Source organism: Astatotilapia calliptera, chromosome 22, assembly GCF_964374335.1.
Source record: "Astatotilapia calliptera chromosome 22, fAstCal68.1, whole genome shotgun sequence".
Lineage (NCBI taxonomy): Eukaryota > Metazoa > Chordata > Actinopteri > Cichliformes > Cichlidae > Astatotilapia > Astatotilapia calliptera.
The window spans coordinates 18,502,954-18,524,099 of NC_137442.1; the positions used below are offsets into that span (position 1 = coordinate 18,502,954).

At 40.8% G+C, this 21,146-nt stretch overlaps 3 protein-coding genes across 4 annotated transcripts; 1 reads left to right on the forward strand and 2 right to left on the reverse strand.

The window, feature by feature from the left end:
- Positions 1 to 4,828: 4,828 nt before the first annotated feature.
- Positions 4,829 to 6,986, reverse strand: lrrc69 (leucine rich repeat containing 69). The gene is given in 8 exon segments (XM_080296485.1): positions 4,829 to 5,198; positions 5,362 to 5,451; positions 5,453 to 5,542; positions 5,632 to 5,724; positions 6,034 to 6,211; positions 6,348 to 6,406; positions 6,498 to 6,638; positions 6,772 to 6,986. Coding segments are annotated over 8 exon segments (954 nt in total). The 5' UTR covers positions 6,967 to 6,986; the 3' UTR covers positions 4,829 to 5,090.
- Positions 6,987 to 7,243: 257 nt separating this feature from the next.
- Positions 7,244 to 12,588, reverse strand: otud6b (OTU deubiquitinase 6B). The gene is made up of 8 exons (XM_026157060.2): positions 12,302 to 12,588; positions 11,027 to 11,175; positions 9,565 to 9,666; positions 9,124 to 9,324; positions 8,514 to 8,634; positions 8,361 to 8,422; positions 8,144 to 8,250; positions 7,244 to 7,881 (listed from the first exon to the last, which is right to left on the reverse strand). Exons 1-8 carry the CDS (start codon positions 12,369 to 12,371, stop codon positions 7,797 to 7,799), a joined length of 897 nt encoding a protein of 298 aa, XP_026012845.1. The 5' UTR covers positions 12,372 to 12,588; the 3' UTR covers positions 7,244 to 7,796.
- Positions 12,589 to 13,476: 888 nt separating this feature from the next.
- LOC113014257 (ras-related protein Rab-5A) lies at positions 13,477 to 20,785 on the forward strand. 2 transcript variants are annotated; one of them, XM_026155673.2, is made up of 6 exons: positions 13,477 to 13,654; positions 16,889 to 17,109; positions 17,342 to 17,493; positions 17,609 to 17,731; positions 18,213 to 18,306; positions 18,738 to 20,785. In XM_026155673.2, the coding sequence occupies exons 2-6, from the start codon at positions 16,944 to 16,946 to the stop codon at positions 18,851 to 18,853; spliced, it is 651 nt and encodes a 216-aa protein (XP_026011458.1). In that variant the 5' UTR covers positions 13,477 to 13,654; positions 16,889 to 16,943; the 3' UTR covers positions 18,854 to 20,785. The 2 variants fall into 2 exon arrangements, with proteins under 2 accessions (XP_026011458.1, XP_026011459.1); XM_026155674.2 differs by having other exon boundaries at positions 13,504 to 13,654; positions 16,892 to 17,109; positions 18,738 to 19,467.
- The last annotated feature ends 361 nt before the right edge of the window (positions 20,786 to 21,146 follow it).

Sequence of the window (21,146 nt, forward strand, 5' to 3'; positions counted from 1 at the left end):
ATGTTTGGCCAGCCAAGCCTGCAGCGCCACAGGCAGTGTGTGTTCTAGAAAAACCCAGAGCAGATGCTTCTACCTGGTGTCCCACCCGCTTGCCGCTCCGCTCTTGTGGGTATGCTTCAGTGGCCATCACATGACCTCAAAGCCGGGTTTTCAGATTGCGCGCTGTCAGTCACACTGGTGACAAAGTGGAGCGGCTCTGGAACTGATAGATGTCCTCGGGTCGACTCAGCATGCTCGTCAAGGTGGATCTGACAGGCTGAATTCATTTGTTTTGAATAATGAAATCCGATAGTGACAATACATTAGAAAGTATAAGGTGATTAAATCTTGGAAAATTGCATCAAAATAAACATAAAAACACATCACATAGATGCTACTTCTGATAGCTATTGAGTAAGTAAGATCAAAAGATACAATGCAGCATCAACATCTCTTTCAGCCTCATTTTCCCATGTTGTTTGCTCCCCAAACATAAAAACAATCACCATCCCGAACAAACAGAAACACACAATCTTTGTCCCTCTCCACGCTCCCTGTTACCAAACCCGAGGAAACTTTTGAAGAGATTCAAAGACACTCAAGATTAAAGATTTATTTTTTCTTTTGATGTTGCTGCAGCATTTCTGTCTGATTTCTGCAGCAAATGCAGTCTGGTAATGGTGGTTGTTTTTGGGGTTTTTTGCAGTGTGGCTGGTGGTGACCCAGAACTGCCAGAGACAGGGAGCTGGCCTGACGGCTGGGTTCTTGTCTTACACCCCCTCTAATGAGGAATGGTTCAGTAATGGTATCACTTCCTTGTAACCTCCAAGGACAGACAGTTTACTTGCTTCTGTTCATTTACAATATTCTATGGTGAGAGAAAGAAGAGAAAAAACAAAAGAGTAGTAAGAAGCCTGGATGGCTTTGTTTTGCAGCATTTCTTGACAGTCGGGTGCACTTCAAGTCTAGCTCGTCTACATTATTACTTTTTACTTTCTCGCCTGTATAAGGGAACTTCTTTTGTTGCATTGTGTCGATTTGGATAAAGAGATTATACAGTTATTGTCTTGTACATCTGGTGTCTTTGCCATTTTTTTCCTATTGCTATGCAACAATGAATGCAATGAAACTTTCTCCCTTTTCACCAAGGAATCTTTGGTCGCACTGATAAGATTTAAAAGTCAAACATGTCTTTGAATGTTTTGATTTGATGCGTAGATTCCAATAAAGCTTTGAATTCCAATAACAGCTCATTGTTCTTGCTTTTATTAACTGCTCTATCTCTTAGACTCGTCAGGCATATCTCAGTGTGCTGTGTGCATCAGTGCATCTCTCTCCCATCTGGTCGAGAGCCAGCAGAGAATCACACTGCCCCCTAGTGCCCGTACTCATTAGTAACACAACAGGATTGTTGGGGCAGCTGTCAACCAGACAATGCTCTGGTACTCTGCCAGTGGCTCGATACCAAGATCTGTCATGGGCAGCAATGCACAACAATAGAATCTAGTGATTGGAGTGGTGCACACCCCTGGCTATGACACCGGTCCACCGCTCGCTATCGAATGCCTGTTGTTCCCCTCTCTCCATTCACAAGACCCCTACTTCAGCAATCAGTGCTACACATTTCAATAGACCCTGTGCTGCTGCCCCAAGGAGAGAAGATGAGGAATCCACGTGAGCTATTGTCAAATAATTCTGGCAAAGACCACAATCTTGGCTTTGCTGGATCTCTGAAAATGACCGAATGACAGGGCATATCACATCGTGGTGTTTGTTTCTGGAGTGAGCTGGAAATCCTTTGCTTTAAAGGGAGCTATTATGGTCATTTCCAGTTCCACATTTTGAATGTTGGACACTGTCAAAGTAGCTTTGCATGACTCACAGTTAAAAGTCTTGTTTAAATTCCATTGGACCTAGATGCATCCCCTCAATTAAAAAAGCATCACACTTTAGCACCATTTAAAACCAACTTTATTCTGATTGGCTGCCCCTAGCAAACAGAAGGCTTCAACGGCAGGTGGGAGGGGCTTCTATCCCTGAGAAGATAAGATTAAGGATATAAACTCTGAAGCCAGAGAGAGCCGAGAGAAGAAAAAACAAATCTGAAACTGAGCATTTAAAGGAGTCTGATTACTGGTACAAACACTTATTATTGGCTATGTTTAATATGAGCATCCACCATTGTAACAATATGACAGAAACTAAGCGAAAGCACAATATGTCCAGTTTAAGCATAATATATTTAAGATACTAAAAGGTGGGGATTCATATACAGAAGGGATAATAGTAGTGATGTATTGAGCTTTAACACCAAATAAACAATTAGTATCTAATCTTATATTTCAGTTTACATATCACTTGTCTTTCTGGCCCCAAGATACAATGTAAGCTCAAACATCCAAAGTAAATGCTCCAAATGACAAGACAGACTAAATACCTCCAAACAAACGATGCAAGACTACAGAAGGTGCTTTAACAAAGGAAGTATGTAATGAACCTAAGGTGCCTTGTCCCCAATATATCATCCTGAGTGAATTTGCCAACATCACTCTCTTTACCTCCAAGCATGGTAAATGAGAATTTATGCCCCCGCTACTTTATCATTCTTTACTTTTTTTTTCACCCCCATGAGGTAGCCATGCCATGCGAGACGGATATTTTCACCAAAGGCAATATCCCCTCGCAGTAATTATATCAGAGCGAGAGAATGGCTCATTAACATATGTTAGGCATGTCAGGAATTTACAAGCGCCTTTTGTAGATGCCTCTCATCAGTGTGCTGCTCCCATCCGTATGGTATCTCCTTTGAGGATGTAACCTCCTCATTTCCATACACGTCAATCATGCTGCGCGTGATGTTAAGAAACATGCAGCACACTCTGTATGTGGCAATCATAAGGAAGAGCTCAGTGATATGGAAAAGGAATGCATGTGCACACGGGTGGGGGTGTGTGTGTGACTATGCGTTTTGTGAAACAACATGATAAAAACAACGCTATGTGGGGAAAAAATATTGTGATGATGTGCCATCGGTGCAGAGCGAGTGAAGTGAGCGTGTCTGCTCCTCTGTAGTGCGTTAAAGGGATGTGTGTGTGTGTGTGTGTGTGTGTGTGTGTGTGTGTGTGTGTGTGTGTGTGTGTGTGTGTGTGTATGTGTGTGTTTGTACGTGCAAAGACACGCATAAAGCTTGACACCAGAGACCAGACACCAGACCCACTAACAGACAAGTCCTGAGGCCACTGAGCGAGTGCGGCTGCTGCTGCACTGCTGCAGGACCCAACATCTGCTGCCTGCAAGAAGGCACACACTGTTGCCCTTTCACCCATTAGTATGATGCCAGCTGCAATGACCTATTTATCAGTTGTGGCCTTATAAAGTACTCAAATATATACATAGATTTTTGTCCATTGTGAAGATGTAAATAATGATATAAAGCTGGTCAATAGTTTTAGTTTCGTAGCCCTAACCTAATACTAGCTCCATAGTGTAGTAGCAGTGTCTCCTGGAAGAGGAACAGCACTCTTCCTCTCTCTATTGCGCCCACTGGTCGAGCGGCCAGTAAGGCTTCAGAGAGCGACAGAGAGCAGCAGTGCGCTGTGGGAGAGAAAAGGTAAAAGACCTTGTGCTGCACCTAACTTTCTCTCTGAGTGATCATTTTGCATGTAAGTGTAGCTGAGATCACAGCACCCGTGTGCAGTAATAAAATCACGAGGCGTTGTGGCCTTACACGATAGTTCAAGACTGACTTGCGTGGTGTTCAGTTCTGTGACCTGGCCCTCGTACTCTCCCAATAAACTAATTAGGTTGACTGAAAAAGGAAATAAAAGCATGTCCACTCGAGCAACTTCACATTTCTTTCTTTCTTTTTAAAACGGATGTGGTACGTGAAAATGACTCAAGAATACGGATCCATTAGCTGAGATTTTTTTTAAAAGCAACCCAACTACAGCAAAGCAGGGGTCTGACAGATAAACCTATAAAGAGAGAGAGGGAGAGAGATAAAAGCGTTTGGTCCAGTCCTGCCTTTTTGCTCCAGCAAATTTCGTAACAATGACTGAAGACACAACGTTCATTTCCATCACCGTCCGCGCTCTCCATCTCTCCCTTTCATTCTCATTCATTGTCATTGCTTTTTTCCTTTAAGTGCACTTTCGCCCACACCACTTGGAAATTGATTGAAACAAAATGTCACAATTATGCCCTGTAGCTCGCCGCTTCAATTATTCATCAATTAGGGGCTAGGCTCCTTTTTTTCTCTCCTCTGAGCTGATTTTTCATTCAGTTTGCTCGAGATGTATGGCTCCCCTGCTGTTAACCAGTCCAAAGTCATTAGTTTCTGGGTTTGCAATTAAACCTGATGCATTATGCATGAGGCTCCGACTCAGCAGACACACGCAGCAGCGGCCGCAGCAGCTAGCGAACGAGCTAGTAAGCTCTGGAGGCGTGGATGGGAAATTAATTTGCTAGAAATGAAGTTCTCTCTAGCCCTCCCTCCCTCTCTCTATCTTTCTCTTGTCTGGCAGGTTGGAACAGATGCCACTTTCTGTAGAAGCCGATAGAGATGGGGCAGCTATAGCTGTGCAGTTTGATCAGCGCTGATGGGAAAAGGATGTGCCAAGGTGGACACAGACAGAAAAATAAAATATTCCATTGCTAAATGTAAACGGGTCTTCATATAGATTTTGCGCGGGTTAAACCCAGTGAAGGACTCCACAGAATTATCTCTTTACTGAGAAAAACAGGTGTGACAGGTATTCTCTCACAAAGGTTTTATGTTCAAGTATTTGTAAATAAAGTTGTTTTTTTTTTAATTGTGTTGTTTTATCTGTTTTCAAGGATTTTACATCGTTGTAGCTGGCATAAAGCCTGCATTTTAGAGCCCCATTGAAACGAGGGTCCCATCAATGTTCATTTGCTGCCATCTAGTGGCTACAGAGTGAAATGTCAAATAAATTTAAAGGACAAAATCACTGAGGAATGAATCCATGTATGCTTCCAGACCTACACACATTACTTTGATATTCATTGAAACATTTTGTGCCTTCAGTTTAAGAGATGAAACAAAATGTATGAGATGAAAAAGAAGACTGTATCTTTAAATAAACTTGTATTTATCTTGTAGCAACACCAAAGTAGGCGTGTCCTTCTGTGTTAAAGCACCTGTATGAACAGAGAAGGGCACGCACTAGAATAGTGAGCATACTCCTCATTTTCATGTCCTGTAACACAAAGGCAACAGAGCTCATTTACCTACTTCAGTCATTATGTATGTAGCATTTTTCAGCCGTATTGCATACTAATGTATATCTGCTTTAGCAGGTGTCACAGAATTATGTTGTTGAAATTATGCAACTAGAATAGGGAAAAAAACAATGGATTCACCTTCTTTAGATTTACATAATGCACACAATGCAACCAGGTGGTGAGGAAGGGGCTGCAGCAGACCGCACAAGAACTGGCGGTATCCAGCAGACGTCTTTAGATTTGGATAGTGGGGAAGCATCACATGGATTAGAGAGAACCTGTTTCTGTCCTCCCGCAATACAAACCTAACAACCACTTCCTACTGGTACAAAAGGAAACAGTGATATGGAAACAAAGCCAGCATTAAAGGAGCAAAATATCTATTTTTTTTAAAAGACTGACATTTACCTTTAATATAAGTACTTCAGCATACTGCACCGAAGTCATGAGCTCACACTGCACAAACCTGTTCCCTTCACAGTGCAGTTCCGTTACGGCCAAGTTATTTCACAGTACAAAAGTAGAAGCAGAGATACAGCTTGACACAAATATCTTAAAAGCTACCTTATCAGTATAGGAACACTATTTTCAGTCAAAAATTAACTTCAGGGAAATTTAGATCGTGTGAGTGGCCAATCAAATTACTGATTTTCCTAAAACTCTTGATTGGCTGACTAAAACAAGAAAAGAAAAGAAAAGAAAAGAAAAGAAAAGAAAAGAAAAGAAAAGAAAAGAAAAGAAAAAACATGGAAAACTCAACAGGTAACTGGTGTGGGATTTTATGAGAACCCTCCTCTGGTAGGCTGGTCAAGTTTCTGGCTGCAAAAACAGCTTTGTCAGCTCTTTGCACTGGTACAGCTGCCGAGGAAGCCAGGACAGCTTGTTGAAGTTTAGGTTTATCTCAGACAAGCGAGTGAGATGACCAAGCTTTGCAGGAACTTCCTCCAGCTTATTGTCCAGCACGCTGAGGTGTTCAAGCATAGTCAGACTTGAATTTGAGAGGAGGGGGGGTTTACATGCAGCATTTTCACAATGTGTGCACACATGTATCAGAATTAAACTGTCATTAAATGATTTGTTGACTTCAGAACCTATAATTGCAGATATAGGGAGTCATAAGGCACCTTTTAATCCCTGGCGGAAGTCTGTGAATCTGGTTGTGGTTCAGATTGAGGACAAGGTTCTTGAAGCCACCTGTAAAACATGAATATTGCACAGACACACACACACACACACACACAGATGACTGGAGCTTTGTATTAATCATACAAAACCAGTAAGAGCCTACCTATCACATCAGGTGGCACTACAGTAATTTGGTTTCTGAACAGGTACCGCTTTTTCAAGGACTCCAGATGGCCCAGAACAGCGGGAAACTCCTTCAAGGCATTATTTCCTAAATTCAGCTCAGCCAGCTTTCGGGCGTTGCAGGAGGAAAAGTATTTAATCACAAATCTGCGTGATGTGTAAAACATTTCAAGTGGCACCTTGGCAATTTTCCAGCAAATAGATAAGCTGCGAGCAAACAAACGAAGCGAGAAGACTCACTTGATGTAAGGAGAGCAGCTCAGTGGGAAGGCCTGTGATGGAGTTGTTGTTTAACAGGAGGACTGACAGGTTTGTGAGTCTGGAAACGCACTTGGGAACTTCCTTTATGTGCGTCGAGCTTAAATTTAAAGAGGCTGCTCCGGCATATAAAACCCTTATCACCCACTTTCTAGCCGCCGATTCCCTTTTAGCCATTTCTTTACGCCTATCGTAACGTTCTGTGGAGTTACCGTGGCAACAGCACGCTCTTTGACAAGTCAAAGATCTGATCCGGAGCAGCTGCGACCTCTGGTGGACACAGCTGGATATTAAACTGTTAAATATGGGTGGATTGATTATAATGGCCAGTTTTACCATGACAGTGAGGGTTTTTCATTTTTAATGCATGGTATATAAATTGTGGTGCCTATGAGGAATACAAGGATGCTCATTAGAAACATTCAGAATAAAGCTGTGACACACACACACACACTCATGGTATTGTATGCATTTATGTAACTTGGTATCATTTACACGTTTAACAGCTCATTTCAGCCAAACAACACTGAAAACAACCACTCGTTGTCCACATTTGGTTGGTAGTCACACATGATAAGCAGCTCCTGAATCCTCAACTGCATGAGTGGAACTGTATTTTTTTTCTTTAAAAAAAAAAAAAGATTCAGCGATGCCTCTGAAAATGAGCTAAAAGGTAACCCTGTAATCATTAGGATTAGCCAGGGGTGACCCATGTAAAATCTTTTCACACATTCTGTTCAATTGTGTTTTTTTATTATCATTATCATGATTAACACAATGTTATCGTTTATACATTAGAAGTTATGTATTCATTTAGGTTTCACTCTCCGTATCTGACTTCAACACAGACATTTAACCGATGTGAAAACAGAAGCATTCTCTGTTGAGCTCAGCAATGTCTCGCTTGACCAGGGGTCTCCCTTCAAATATGTCATATTTTAGGGTGCTTTGTGTTAGAAGTTTGAACACTCTCTGCATTACGCCAACAGCCTTATGTTAACTCTCTCTCAGCTGTCCTCAGCATTGACTGGGTCCTTTAGCTGTTCCACAGAATTGTAGTGCTCTCCTAGACCATAAGCATGCCGCATATAGCTACAAGCAAAGAGACAGAGAAAAGGTTATTGTATAGGAGGAAAAAATAACGCAGTATATCAGTTTCCTAGCTTTGACATGCAGTTACACGAAAATCCAAACAGTCAGATTGGATTTAGACTGGCAGTAGTGAAAAATGTGTTTGTAAATTTGTGATTGCAAATTTAAAATGTTTAAATGTTTACTACAACTACATTCATTTGCACATTTTTACTGACAGTGTTGTACTCTGAGCAAAAAACATATTTGGAAACATTCTTACACAAGTGTGATGGGTTCGCCGTCATATTCCTCCCCAATTTTTATGGTAGGAGAGTCCGCCTGGATCACCTCGATCGGCAAATGAAGAACTTGCGTCAAAGCTCGAAGCTGCAAAATTTGAAAAATTAAAAAAAATCCATTATTAAAATGAATTGAAAAGTACAACAAAACACTTCACTGTGTATAGTACAGTATATGACAGTTAAGGAGGAACTCACTTCCAGTTGTCCACCCCAAGCTGATGTGTGCTCCACATCACTGCAGTATTTCTCAAACTCATCTGGAAGCAAAAGACAAACATGTCAATTGAATATTAACAAATATAGCAGTGAAAGTTTTACTTTCATTACCAAAAACACAGATGGTCTCACCTGTTGTGTACATGTCACCTGTGCTTGGGTTGGTGAGGAAAGGCAGGAAGTCGTCAGGATGGCCTCTCATGTGCTCGGCAGTGCGGGATCGCAGTTCCTTCACACTTGTGGGTAATTGGAGCTAAAACAGAACAGAATGCAGTAGAAAATGTGTTCTGTGTGTCTAAACTTGACAGTTTCTCATTGAGTCATTTTCTGTATGACAAGCTGTACAGACTCCAAACACGGAAGGTGTCAAAGATTGTCAGCAATGCTCAATTTCTTATGTAATTCCTGACTCAGTATATAAACTACAGCTACAGTTATTATTCAATTCAATTTTGTTTATACAGCACCAAATCACAACAACAGTCGCCTCAAGACAATTGATATTGTAAGGTGGACCCTACAATAACGCATACAGAGAAGAACCCAACAATCATATGACTCCCTATGAGCAAGCACTTTGGCGACAGTGGGAAGGAAAAATTCCATTTTAACAGGAAGAAACCTCCAGGCTTTAGAGGGCCAGGGCTCAGGAAGGGCGACCATCTGCCATGACCAGTTGGGTGAGAGAAGGACGACAGGACAAAAGACATGCTGCGGAAGATGCCTCTATAACAACATGTACCTTTGATCGCCGTGTCAGCTGATCTTCAATAGCACGGTACATGCAGTGGCCATCAGAGGAGATCTCCTTGATCTGAAGCTTTTGCTGGGCGAGTTTTTGGACCAGCTTTAAACCCTCCTGATGTCTCACACCCTGCAGGTTCTGCACCTCAGCCTCTGCTATCCTGATCTCCCTCTCCTTCTCCTGTGCAGCCTTTTTGTCCTATACGAAATCATTTAAAGGTCAAAAGCAGATAAATACGGGTGAATTATTAGACTCCAACTTATATCTAGCAGGCAGAACTGATCATCAGAGACCTCTCTAAAGCAGAGACATCATGAATGTGAACTGTGGTAAACAAGGACGATTGACTATGAGTTCTAAGTGTTCTTCTTCAGGAAAACCTAAAATGTAAATGCATAAAGGTTCGACAACACACAAGTCTTTAAAGTTGCACCTCACCCTTCTCTTCTGGGCTTTGGTTACTCGCGGCTGTTTCGCCTCCTCTTGTTCTCCATCTTCCACCTTTACAGTCTCCACTCCATTTATGACCTCTTCCACCTTCTAATATTGAGTAAAGAGAGAAATGGTTATGTCGTAAACTAGGGTTGGGTTTTGATAATCGATTTATCGATTAAAATCGATTCTGGCTTGGATAACGTGATATCGATTCATTAAAATCCTGAATCAATTTTTTTATATTAATTTTTTTTCCCAGAAACGCCAGAATCTCAGGTTAAACCTCACAAAATTTCAACAACCACCAAACATTTAAAACAGTAAATGAGAGCAGGAACATGGATTCTGCACAAAGACGTAAAAACAAAGCGCGGACCCGCAGATCAGAATCAGTGAGATGTCGCCTTTCTCACCCGACGGCACGGACATGGTCGGGGCTGAAAGCCGACAGCTCGCTGATTCCGATGTTTCGGCGGGTCCACGCTTTGTGTTTACGCCCTTTTTGGGCTGATTCTAAAGCTGTTAGTTTTATCTCTCTCCAAACAATATTGACCGAACCAGCAGCAAAAGAAGATCCAAACTAAGCTCCACATAAACATCGTCATGAATTCCCTCTGACTTTTGCTGTTTTGCTTCCACCACGATAAAAATCACACTTCATGCACAACTCTCACTCTCTCTGTATACTTCAAGAACAGTTTCCCATCTAAAAATCTGTTTTCTGCATTATTCGCTTGCTTTTTACGCACAAGTCTACCGTTGTTTACAGCGCTGTTGGCCGCTGTTTTTTTTCCTTTTACTTACTTCCGAAAAGAAAGCCTCATTTCTGCTGTTCAACAGACTTCTGAACAAATGTAAACTTTTTTAAATTGTGCAAAATGCAAAACGTTTAGCCGCGTCTCTAATAAAACCGCTGTCATATGTTGATTAATGGTTTTCTTTCGTTTTTGATGTACTGCAGAATATTTTTATAAAATCCCAGGCCAGCAAAACCACCTTCATGTTTTTCTGTGTTTTATCTTCAGCTACTTTGACACAAAGGCATCTGCTGTGATGTTTACACCTTTGATAAAGTCTTGCGTGTGTCAGCTTCCTTTTTATAGATACAAAAATATGTAAAAAATATGTAAATGTACTGATCTGAATTATAATATTTCTAACTGTCTGAGGCAAAACTTCCCAGATTTAAATCGAATTGAATCGAATCGTGGATCGAATCAATATCGTCACTGACCTAGAAATCAGTGACGATACCCAGCCCTATTGTAAACTGCAGCTGATACAGCACAAAGACTAGAATCATTTACATACTGAATGTATACTGAACACATACAAAAACCTTTTAACAGCTGTGTTCTTTCCCTTTCCATCTTACACTTGTTACCCCATTATGAAAGAGTGCTTCTACATTAATTACTAATCAAACTCTACCCGATTTGTCGACCATGTAAACATAATAAGTCACCTTTGTGTCAGCTGTTGCTTTGAGCTGCCTGAATTCCTCCTCATGTTTCTGACTCAGGTCAGCCTCAAGTTTGGAGATCTCCTCTGTCAGCTGTTTCCTCCTCTTCTTGTCATTTTTGGGGACTGCATTTTTCATGCCCTGGACTTTAGCTGAAAATGACACAAAGCAGACCATCAAACAAAACAGTACAACACAACAATACAGATGATGCTGCATACTGGTTAGAAAAGTTATACATGCACAAAACTGCCAACATAGTGAAGGATACACTGTCATAGATAGCACTAATGCACCTAAAAAAAAAGATTAAAATGTTTCTGCACCTGTCTACACCAACTGCACAAACAGCTGATTTTACATTATCAGACATTATTAATTATTTTGCAACATGTGGCATGTGAAAGAAATGTTTTGATATCAGTGGTCAGCTAAAGCAGCAACTCATTTCACATCATGAGCTACATACAGCCAACTTTCATAGTAAGTGAGCCAGACCAGTGAAACACCTTCTTTCAGCCAGTGTAAAGCAGTTAAACCACAAATTGAATCCTTGAGACATCTACAAATAAGACAAAGAAGTGCAATTTCAAAAAATATCTCAGTTTTTCTACATGATAAAGAAATACTGCAGTAGCAAATGAAATAAATCTTTCAAAATGACTCTTTGGGTTTAAACCGTAGGAAACAAAGGTGTAAAATTACAGAAGCATTTCTGGTGGCTAACTTGCAAGACTTTTCCTTTAAAACAGAAAGCTTTGTTAATTGACAAAATTCTATTTTTATTTCTTTTCTGTTGTTTAATTACTTATCTATTACCTAATTACTTGGATGTAGTATGAAATGCCATGGTGAAGATCTTTTTCATTCGGAAAAACTATAAAGCTTATTAAAATACAAATCACATTTTCCAAAGCCGGTGGGGCCGGATTGGTGTGTTTGTCAGACCGAATCCGGCCCTCGTGCCTTATGTTGGACACCCCCTGGGCTAAAGTCATCAAATCCTTAAACGTTTCTCCCAACAGTGATCTGTGTATTAGAGGTTTATTACTCTAAAAGCAAAACAAACCACGCGATAAGGCTGGCAGTTGCCTCACAATAGTAACCACAGAAACGTCTGCGGTGACCATTATTTATTTACTTGATGGTCACTTAATAGCGGCTAAAGTAAGACTAAACACTCCGACACATAAACAACACACGGGCACGCTAACCAGCTACCAGCAAAGGCTGAGATGTTAGCCCACCAAACAAAAGAGCACTGTTAAAAGTAGCTACCCTGCAGATCCTTCTTCTCCTTGCGGTGCTGCTTTGCCAGGAGCTCCTCTGGTGTCTCCACCTCCTCCATGACTGGATGCTGCTGTTAAGGTCAACCACTAACAGTGCTTACGAGGTACATGAACCTGACTACCATATGTGTTATTAATGACTTGTTATAAAATGTAGCTCATCATTAGCACAAGATAAAAGCACACAAATACAGTGAACGATAAATAAAACGTGCTGATATGGCCTTATCCGGAAGAGAGGGTGGGGCTTCTTCTTCTTCGCCAAAGATAAACTCCGAGATTGTCTCTATACCGCCACCTCTCGGTATGTTGTGTACTACATTTCCAGGCTGTCTCGGGACTACGTTCTTTATTTTAATACATTTTATTAAATATATTTTAAATAAATATATTTTCTAGACACGTCGTGTTCATTTAATCTCATCTTCATCTAAGAGTGGACAGGAAAAAGTGTTTCCTCTTTCTTCGTATCTTGTTTTTAGATCTTTACCACTGGTTTGCAACCTGGGGAATAACAATAACCCTCTGAGACAGAAAGAAAACAAATATTTTGAATATGAGGGTTTGTGGTTATACTGAACAAGGTATGTGGACCTACCGGGAGGGAGGAGAAGAGGAAGACCTGAAAGGACATTTGTGGATGCAGTGAAGGAGTGAATACAGAGGGCCTTTGTGACAGAGGAGGATGCTAGAAGTAGGGTGAAATGGAGGCAGATGATCTACTAAAGGGAGCAGATGAAAGAAGAAGAAACGCCAAGAAGATCCAGTGGGTTTAAAATAGATTGCATGCTTCTTTTCAAAAGGGTATAACAATACTTGTCTGTAAATATTAATTTCAAATTAAAGGGGGAAAAATGTATGTGACTATTTAAATGCCTTTGTCCTCTTGACAAGGTCATCTTTAACCCATAGAAAAAGGTATCTATATTGTACCGAGTCTGTCTATCTAAATATCAGCTGTGTCTGATTTCCTTTTGTTAAATTATCCAGTATGATCCAATACGCATGAAAATATTATTTGTAATTTTTATTATTATTAATGTCTGATTTTATTTGTATCTCATTAAAAACAGATATCGAGAGCTGATCATAATATACAGTCAATCAAATTTTGCCTGTTAGCGGGCGTGTCGTGTGACGTGGCACGGGGAGCGGAAGAGCTTGTTTGTGTTTTGGTTCTAAGGGGAAGTTGCGAGAAGAAAGAAAGGAGGAGACGTGACAGGATTGTTGAAATTGTTTTCTCGGTCCCCCCCTCCCCTGACACCAGCTCATCACAGTGTCCCGGGTTCTGTGTGCGAACTGCAGCGGTGCTATTTAAAGTTGTACATCGCCTGGCTCTCGGGTAACGTACTTGTCACGAATCTACAAGTTGTGGTTTGCAGCTGGCTCGGTGACATGACGCCGCCGTTTGTTTAGTTGTCATCGGTGACTTCGTTAGCTAGCTATGTCGCTAGCTAAGTGCAGCTAATGTCGATGGTGTTTGGTGGCATGGGGGATGCAGAAATGCGGGCCTTTGTCCTGTCGAGTCCGCTTGTTCTCTTGTATACCAATAGCAAAAAGCTTATAATGTCTTGTATAGCAGGTAGCATGGCAGGCTTACAGTGACTTTGCTAATAGGTGGACTGGGTTCAGTGGGTGTAATGCTAACAGTGACAGCAAGCTAACGTTAGTGTTTGTTAATTGAGGGGCTCAGCTATTCCCCTTGAATCAACATTAGCTAAACAGCACCGGCAATCAGGGTTTCAATTCGAAAGAAAAAAACAATGGCGTTAGTTTTATGCAGATAGCTGTCGTGTTGTTTTTATGTCCTTACAGCAGTCGGGAGACTAATGACACCAGACAGCTAGGAATGCTAAGCTTTGCTAACAGCATAAACGCTAACAAGCTAGAGAACAAAAACACTTTGGGGAAAATGGCGGCCCCCTCTAACATCAAAACAGACCGATAGCCACTGCTAACATAGAGCGAGTGTGTTTATAGTCAACTAAGTATCGAGGGTTCAAGCCAAATATGCACGTCGTAGTCATGTAATGCGCAGCGTTTGTTGACAAATCGTGTCATGAGTGTGGGTAAATACAGTCACTGTTCTCATTCCAGTTCCTGGAGCTTGTTTGTTTTCTTGCTGCGCGTCTTCAAGACTTCGTCTCAAGGATAAGTCGATTGAGATAAGGTTGAAATGTTTTGGCATGACCTCGCCGGTCAATTTATTGACTCGTTTCCCCAAAGCTCTTTATTTGAAATAGACCCAGAAATCTGGTGGCTGTTATCTTTACCTTAATAAACTCTGTTATATGAATGCCTTCAGCCTTTAGTGTTGCGACACAAGTAAGAACGGTTTGCCACAGATGTGGGCTAGTGACGCACAGGTTTATAGTGTGTGTGAAAAAAGTAAATGCTATTTATAGAGCTCATTTTGAAATGACTGGAGTTGACCATAAGTGCAGTACAGGCACACTCATTTTGTAATCCACGTCTCAAGAACCCAATTACAAACATGGAGCTTACATAAACAGGGAACATAATAAAATATAATATTTAAGAAAAGAAATCAGAAAACAGCTGCATTCTACCAATGCTAAACAGTCAAGTAAAACAGTAGTACAAAACATTTACAGTGTGTTTGACCAAACACTGACGGACCTGAGGCTAAACTAAAAGCAGCTAAAACAGGTATGTCATTAGAGCTGATCTAAAATCATCAGTTGTTGAACCAGTCCCCATGCGCTTAGGGGCAATAACCACAAAGTCCCAGTCGACTGTAGTTTTTAGGCAAGAAGGGGACACTGAAAGAAGAAGTTAGGGTGATGATGACAGTGATTTGGAGGCAAAAATATGGAGATAAAAAGTGAATCGCACATTTGTAATGGCAGACATTTTTTTTTATTTGCTCTGTTGCATTTGCATTTAAGCAGTCCTGGCACAGTTACTTTATAGACTGACTTGCCTATTTTTGCAATTTTGTTCAGAGTACATTCATAGCTGTATCCTCTTAGTTATCTTGCAGATTATAAGCACATGTTAACTCTTAACTTATATAATTAAGTAGCACTTTTCTTCTTGGAGCAGTCACAGCTACTACTACTCGTTCATCCCATCACACATAAATGCATACAAGTGCTTTTTTTTCTTTACCATAGCGCCTTTTCTATCATTTGCATGCACTCTAGCTCACAATGCATGGATTGCAGGCGACTCAGGGTTCAGTGCTTTCCCCAAGGATACTTCAGCATGCAGTCTAGAGTAGCCGGGGAATCTATCCATCAACCTTTCAAGCCACAGCCACAGACACTCAAATGTGTCGTATGCTATTACGTACTGCTACCTTACAGTATACTATAATTCAGTACAACATCTTCATAAACTGCCATTGAGGCTACAGCCACCACAGATTAATGCCTCTCCTCAACAAAGTGTGACTTGTGTGGTTAACAAAGGTTGCTTTGTGCTTTATTGCACTGCACCATATATGTGAGTTTGATGTGAGGCGAAAGGCCAGTTTTTGGTCAGGCACAAGATTCCACTAAATTCACCCTGTGAGGCCAGACATAAGCCGTGATTATCTCCTTACAACAGCCGTCTGTGTTTTTTAGAAATTCTGAGCTGTTCATTCCCAAATAAGTTAGTAAGCACTACATGCACGCATGGTATGCATGCATGCAATGGTTCTCGCAGTTGTACCACACTTGTGTAATGTGGGTGGGTCTTTCCCCGGCTCTCTTTCGAGTTTGCCATGAATCACTGTTGTAGTTCATGACAAGGCTTCCTTTTCCTGGTGTTACTGTAAGTTACATTCATGAAGAAGTGTCTGAAATTTCTGCATCCCCTGTCAAAAATTGCACATGCATTCAGAACAGGCCTTTGTGTGTTTGAAATGCTCGCATGTTATTTTTACTGACTTGAAATGTTCACAGAATAATTCAGTTATTAGCGTTATAAAATTGCATTTACAGCCATAATTTGCAGATAAAAAAGATAGCTAATTGATACAGGCTATCATTTTCAATGCACTGTATATGAATTATATTTGAATTTATTGATCACATAAATTTCTTCATGTTGCCTAAACTGCCGTGTGAAAACCACCTGTTTCTTTGAAACACTCTGTGTGTGAAAACCTTCTTAATTCACAACAAATTGAAGTGATACCAGTGGGTGCATGCTTGACTTTGATGTGTGCAAGTATGAGTAAGAGATGTATCATTTTTTGTATGTAGTCTGCTCTGAGGAACTTTCATTGACCTTTATGTCCCAGTCAAAATGTCAAAAGATTGCCTAATTTAGTTACTTTTTTCTAGTAGCCTATTCATTAGTCGGATTCTAGTTTTCATAAGATTTGTAATTTTATAATGATTTTCAGAGGAAGCTGATCTTATATTTATAAATTTGTTGCATGATTTGAATATATGAGTAATGCTCATTTGTCTTAAATGTCAGACTGTAATCTATACAAAAATAACTGTTCCGTTCCTGTTATGACTTGTTAAACTGCATTTGAAGGGAAAAGAAATTACAAATCTCTTAGAGTTTAATATCTGTTTTTACTCTGTGAACATGTTTGTTCTCGTGCTTCCTGCAGCAGAAGTCCCGACAGTGAGGTTCGGCACACAGGACACCTGGGATCTGACTAGGTCATGGCCAATCGAGGAGGAGCTACGAGACCCAATGGACCAAATGCAGGGAATAAGATCTGTCAGTTTAAGCTGGTGCTGTTGGGTGAATCGGCTGTGGGGAAGTCCAGCTTAGTGCTTCGCTTTGTCAAGGGCCAGTTCCATGAATTCCAGGAAAGCACAATAGGAGGTAAGGTCATGTCATCAAATCAGGATGTTTCTGACAACCTGGCAGTTCTGTTGTTTTTTTTTTTGTTGTTGTTGTTTGTTTTGTTAGTTTGTTTTCCTGAGAAGTCCCCATTCAGAATACTGATGCTTTTGTGTTGACACATTTATCAGCTGTTTATATGACCTCGTAAAGATATAGTTTTGGTGTCGTTAATGATCACGCAAAAATGACTCGTCTCTTCCTATCTCCACAGCGGCCTTCCTAACCCAAACAGTGTGTCTTGATGATACAACAGTGAAATTTGAAATCTGGGACACTGCAGGCCAGGAGCGTTACCACAGTTTGGCACCAATGTATTACAGAGGAGCACAAGCTGCCATTGTGGTCTACGACATCACAAACGAGGCACGTTCATCCTCGACTAAGACCCAGGCCTTCCAGAGCACTTGTAGAGCAAGTTAAAACATGAAAGTAGCATTAGATGTTGACAAGTGGTACCGTGTCTTCATTTTTATTTCAGGAGTCCTTTGCACGGGCCAAGAACTGGGTGAAGGAGCTACAACGACAAGCTAGCCCTAATATAGTCATCGCTCTGTCAGGAAACAAAGCTGACCTGGCTAACAAAAGAGCTGTGGACTTCCAGGTCAGTCTAGACAAACCTTAGACTGTGTCTTAGGCTTTCATGATTTTACAATTATTATTATTATTTTTTAATCTAATTTTTCTGTGACCTTTATGTGTGGAGTTTGCATGTTCTCCCTGTGTCTGCGTGGTTTATCTCCGTATACTCCAGCTTCCTCCCACAGTCCGAGCACATGTAGTTAGTACAGTTATTTAATTGGTGATTCTAAATCTCTCATAGGTGTGACTATGGTGTGAATGGCTATCTGTACCTCTCTGTTAGCCCTGCGACAGGTTGGCAACCCGTCTCCAATCCCACCGCAAAACTGAGTTGGATGAGGGGAGGAAAATAGGTGGATGGGTGATCACGTTCCTAGCAGACGCTGTATTCTAGAGCCATGACTTCCGTTTTTAATTATCCCCTAATTGTGTTTCTCTTATGCCTGAAGAAATGCGTGTTGGAGGATGTATTAAAAATTTGTTTGTTTACACTGTGTCAACAGGACGCCCAATCATACGCAGATGACAACAGCTTACTTTTCATGGAGACATCGGCCAAGACGTCTATGAATGTGAATGAGATATTTATGGCCATTGGTGGGTAACTTTTAGGACTCAATTTGTAGATATTTGTTTTTCTGCATATTTCTATTATTCGGAGTTAGAACTGTTCCCTCATAGCAAGAAGGTGATGGCTTGAAGCCCAGTTTAGGGCTCCTTCTGTGTGGAGTTTGCATGTTCTCTGCTACCCTGGGCTTTCTACTGTAGCTCTAGTTTTCTTCTGCTGAAAAGTACACAAGGTTTACAAAGCTGCTGTTAGGCTTGGACAATCACAAATTCCTAAGAGGTTTCAGTTCCTGCTTAAAATGCAAGTTAAAAATTAACTGGAGGACAAGGTCAAACTAGCATGATTGATGTGTTTGTTAATGATTTTTTTTTTTATCATTTGTAGCTTCTCTTTTCTGAAAATCGTTGTATTATTTATTTGTTTGTTTGTTTGTTTGTTTGTTTGTTTTGATTTCTTCCAGCAAAGAGATTGCCAAAAAATGAGCCTCAGACTGCAGGAGCAAACACTGGGCGCAGCCGGGGAGTGGACCTGACAGAAGCTGCCCAGCCAGCCAAGGCTCCATGCTGCAGTAACTAACATGAAGAACACCCTCCTCCCTACCAACCTGTATGGCAGTAACTAATGTGGTCAATGCCCCAAATGCCACTGCAGTTACTAATGCAATGTGTCACCTACTCTCTGAAACAAGAAAATATGCCCTGCACTCGCCACCCCACTCGTCCACTTTTAACAAATTCATTGCCATCACACTGATCTTTCTTTGCGGTTCTGCCTCTTTTCCTCCATTATGGTTCTGCTGCTACCCGGGGAAGCCTCCTAACCACTTTGTCTTACTTTCTGCCATCGAGCTTGTTACATCTATCGTATTATTGATAGATCAGTGATCGCAGGTATTAGAAACATTAGAGCACCCTTCCTTGCGTTGTCATCATCTTTACACCGTGTAGACATGAGTTTCATCTGGAGGAAGTGATCACTTCTCTTTTCTGGGATAGCTTAAGTCTTTAATGTTGCATTTCTAATACCAGTCTTCTGTTTTTGTTCAATTTTTTTATAACTTTGTTGATTATTGTTTACTTTAATTTTGTCAAACTTGTGGATGCACATGCTAGCATATTTAGGCGGCCTAAAAGTTAAAGAGTTACACATTCAATCTGCAGTAGAGCAGAAAAAGTTGGTTGGAGGAGTGTGTTCTTGTTAATCTCAGAAAGAGGAAAGGTGGAGGAGGCAGAGAGAAATTGTAGATTCTGTCTCTCTTGTTGTTTCTAGGGCCCTTTATCTCGTAGCTGGGAGGGGGGGGAGAATAGTTGGTCCTTATAACCCCACTCCCTCCATTAAACCCAACGTAGCACTAGTGCATAGCTTCTCACACCACCTTGTCTCCATTCTGGGCCCGTGCCTGCTCCTAGCTGTCCTTCGTGGCATTGTGCAATGTTTCACAGTATTTACTCTGTGAGTTGTCTGCAAGGACCAGTGCTGCGCAGCAAATCCCCTTGTGTCTATAAACACAGCGCAGAGGCCTCTACGGTACACGTCAGTGTCACCAACTGCCCACTTCATGATGTGTCCGTCCATAAACCTTGTGTTAGACCACCCTTTTGTTGTCATACTGCGGTCTCTTGGGTTTCTGTTTTTCAACGATTTATTCTTGTGCGGTTACTTTTTCCATTGTGTCAATGTTGCTCGACTGCTGGGTTTGCACTGGGGGTAAATCGAAGGTGATAGCAGTGAGTGGGGAGTTGCAATATGTAAAGTTGCTTCTTAATTAATATCGGAATCATAAATGTTTGACATCTTCTCTTGATTAGAAAGTGCTTTAGACACGGTGGTGTGTCATTCTGTACAAAGCCCGGCCCGGGTTTGCTGTCTGGTGACAGATTACATCCTTCGACTTATTCACACGCATTTATCCGTGTGTTTTGTTGTTTTTGGCTTTTTTTTTTAACACACATTTCCACAATTAAACACACACACGCCACTGACTTGTCGTCTCCCTCCCCACCTTCCCCTATTCCCTGTAAGACCTAAACATCACTGTACATGAACATACACACAGTCTGTTACACATCATCCACACCTTTGTCAAGCACACACTCTGTCCCACCGACACACAACCCCCCTAATTGTTACACACACATGCACACACACATACAGAGTACTTTTAGTAAATAACTCTTTTTACAGGTCTGTCTTACTCATGCCTTGCACTAATGATGTTCATGAATATATCTTGTCATGATTTCAGCCAGTGTGATATATAAATATATATATATATATATATAAATATATAAATATAAATATATAAATAATATACTGTAAATAAGGTGTTGCAGTGTAGTCTACCTTTTTCAATTTACCAGTGACAGGACTAATGCTTGCTAGGGAGTTGTCTAGATAATCATAAAAAAGTGTACAGTTAGCAGGAAGGGGAAAAAAAACAGCTACAATCTGGGTTTGGAGTTTTGTTGCTGTTCCTTTTTTTCTTTGTCTTTTTTTTTTTTTTTTTTACACATATAAATGGTTAAATTATAATCAGTGGTGGTCTTTATAAATGTATCTAGTGTTTATTAACAACAACAAAAAAATGAAATTGCATTTATTTAGTCATCTGTCTTGTATATTTCTGTCATAAAAAATATATCCAAACATGTTTTGTTTTTTTGTTTTTTAAGATTATCTCTTTACTTTACACTTCTCCATTTTTTTCTTGTCTATGCCTTGTCCAGAACTATTCCTCCTCCTACTCCTCCCTGTAAGTAGACGTGAGCTTTCAGAGGCACAGGTTGTAAAACTCCAGAGGAGTCGGACACCACGCTGCACAGTTTTTGAGCTTTCCTCTGTCTGTCCTACTACATCTCGCTAACATTGT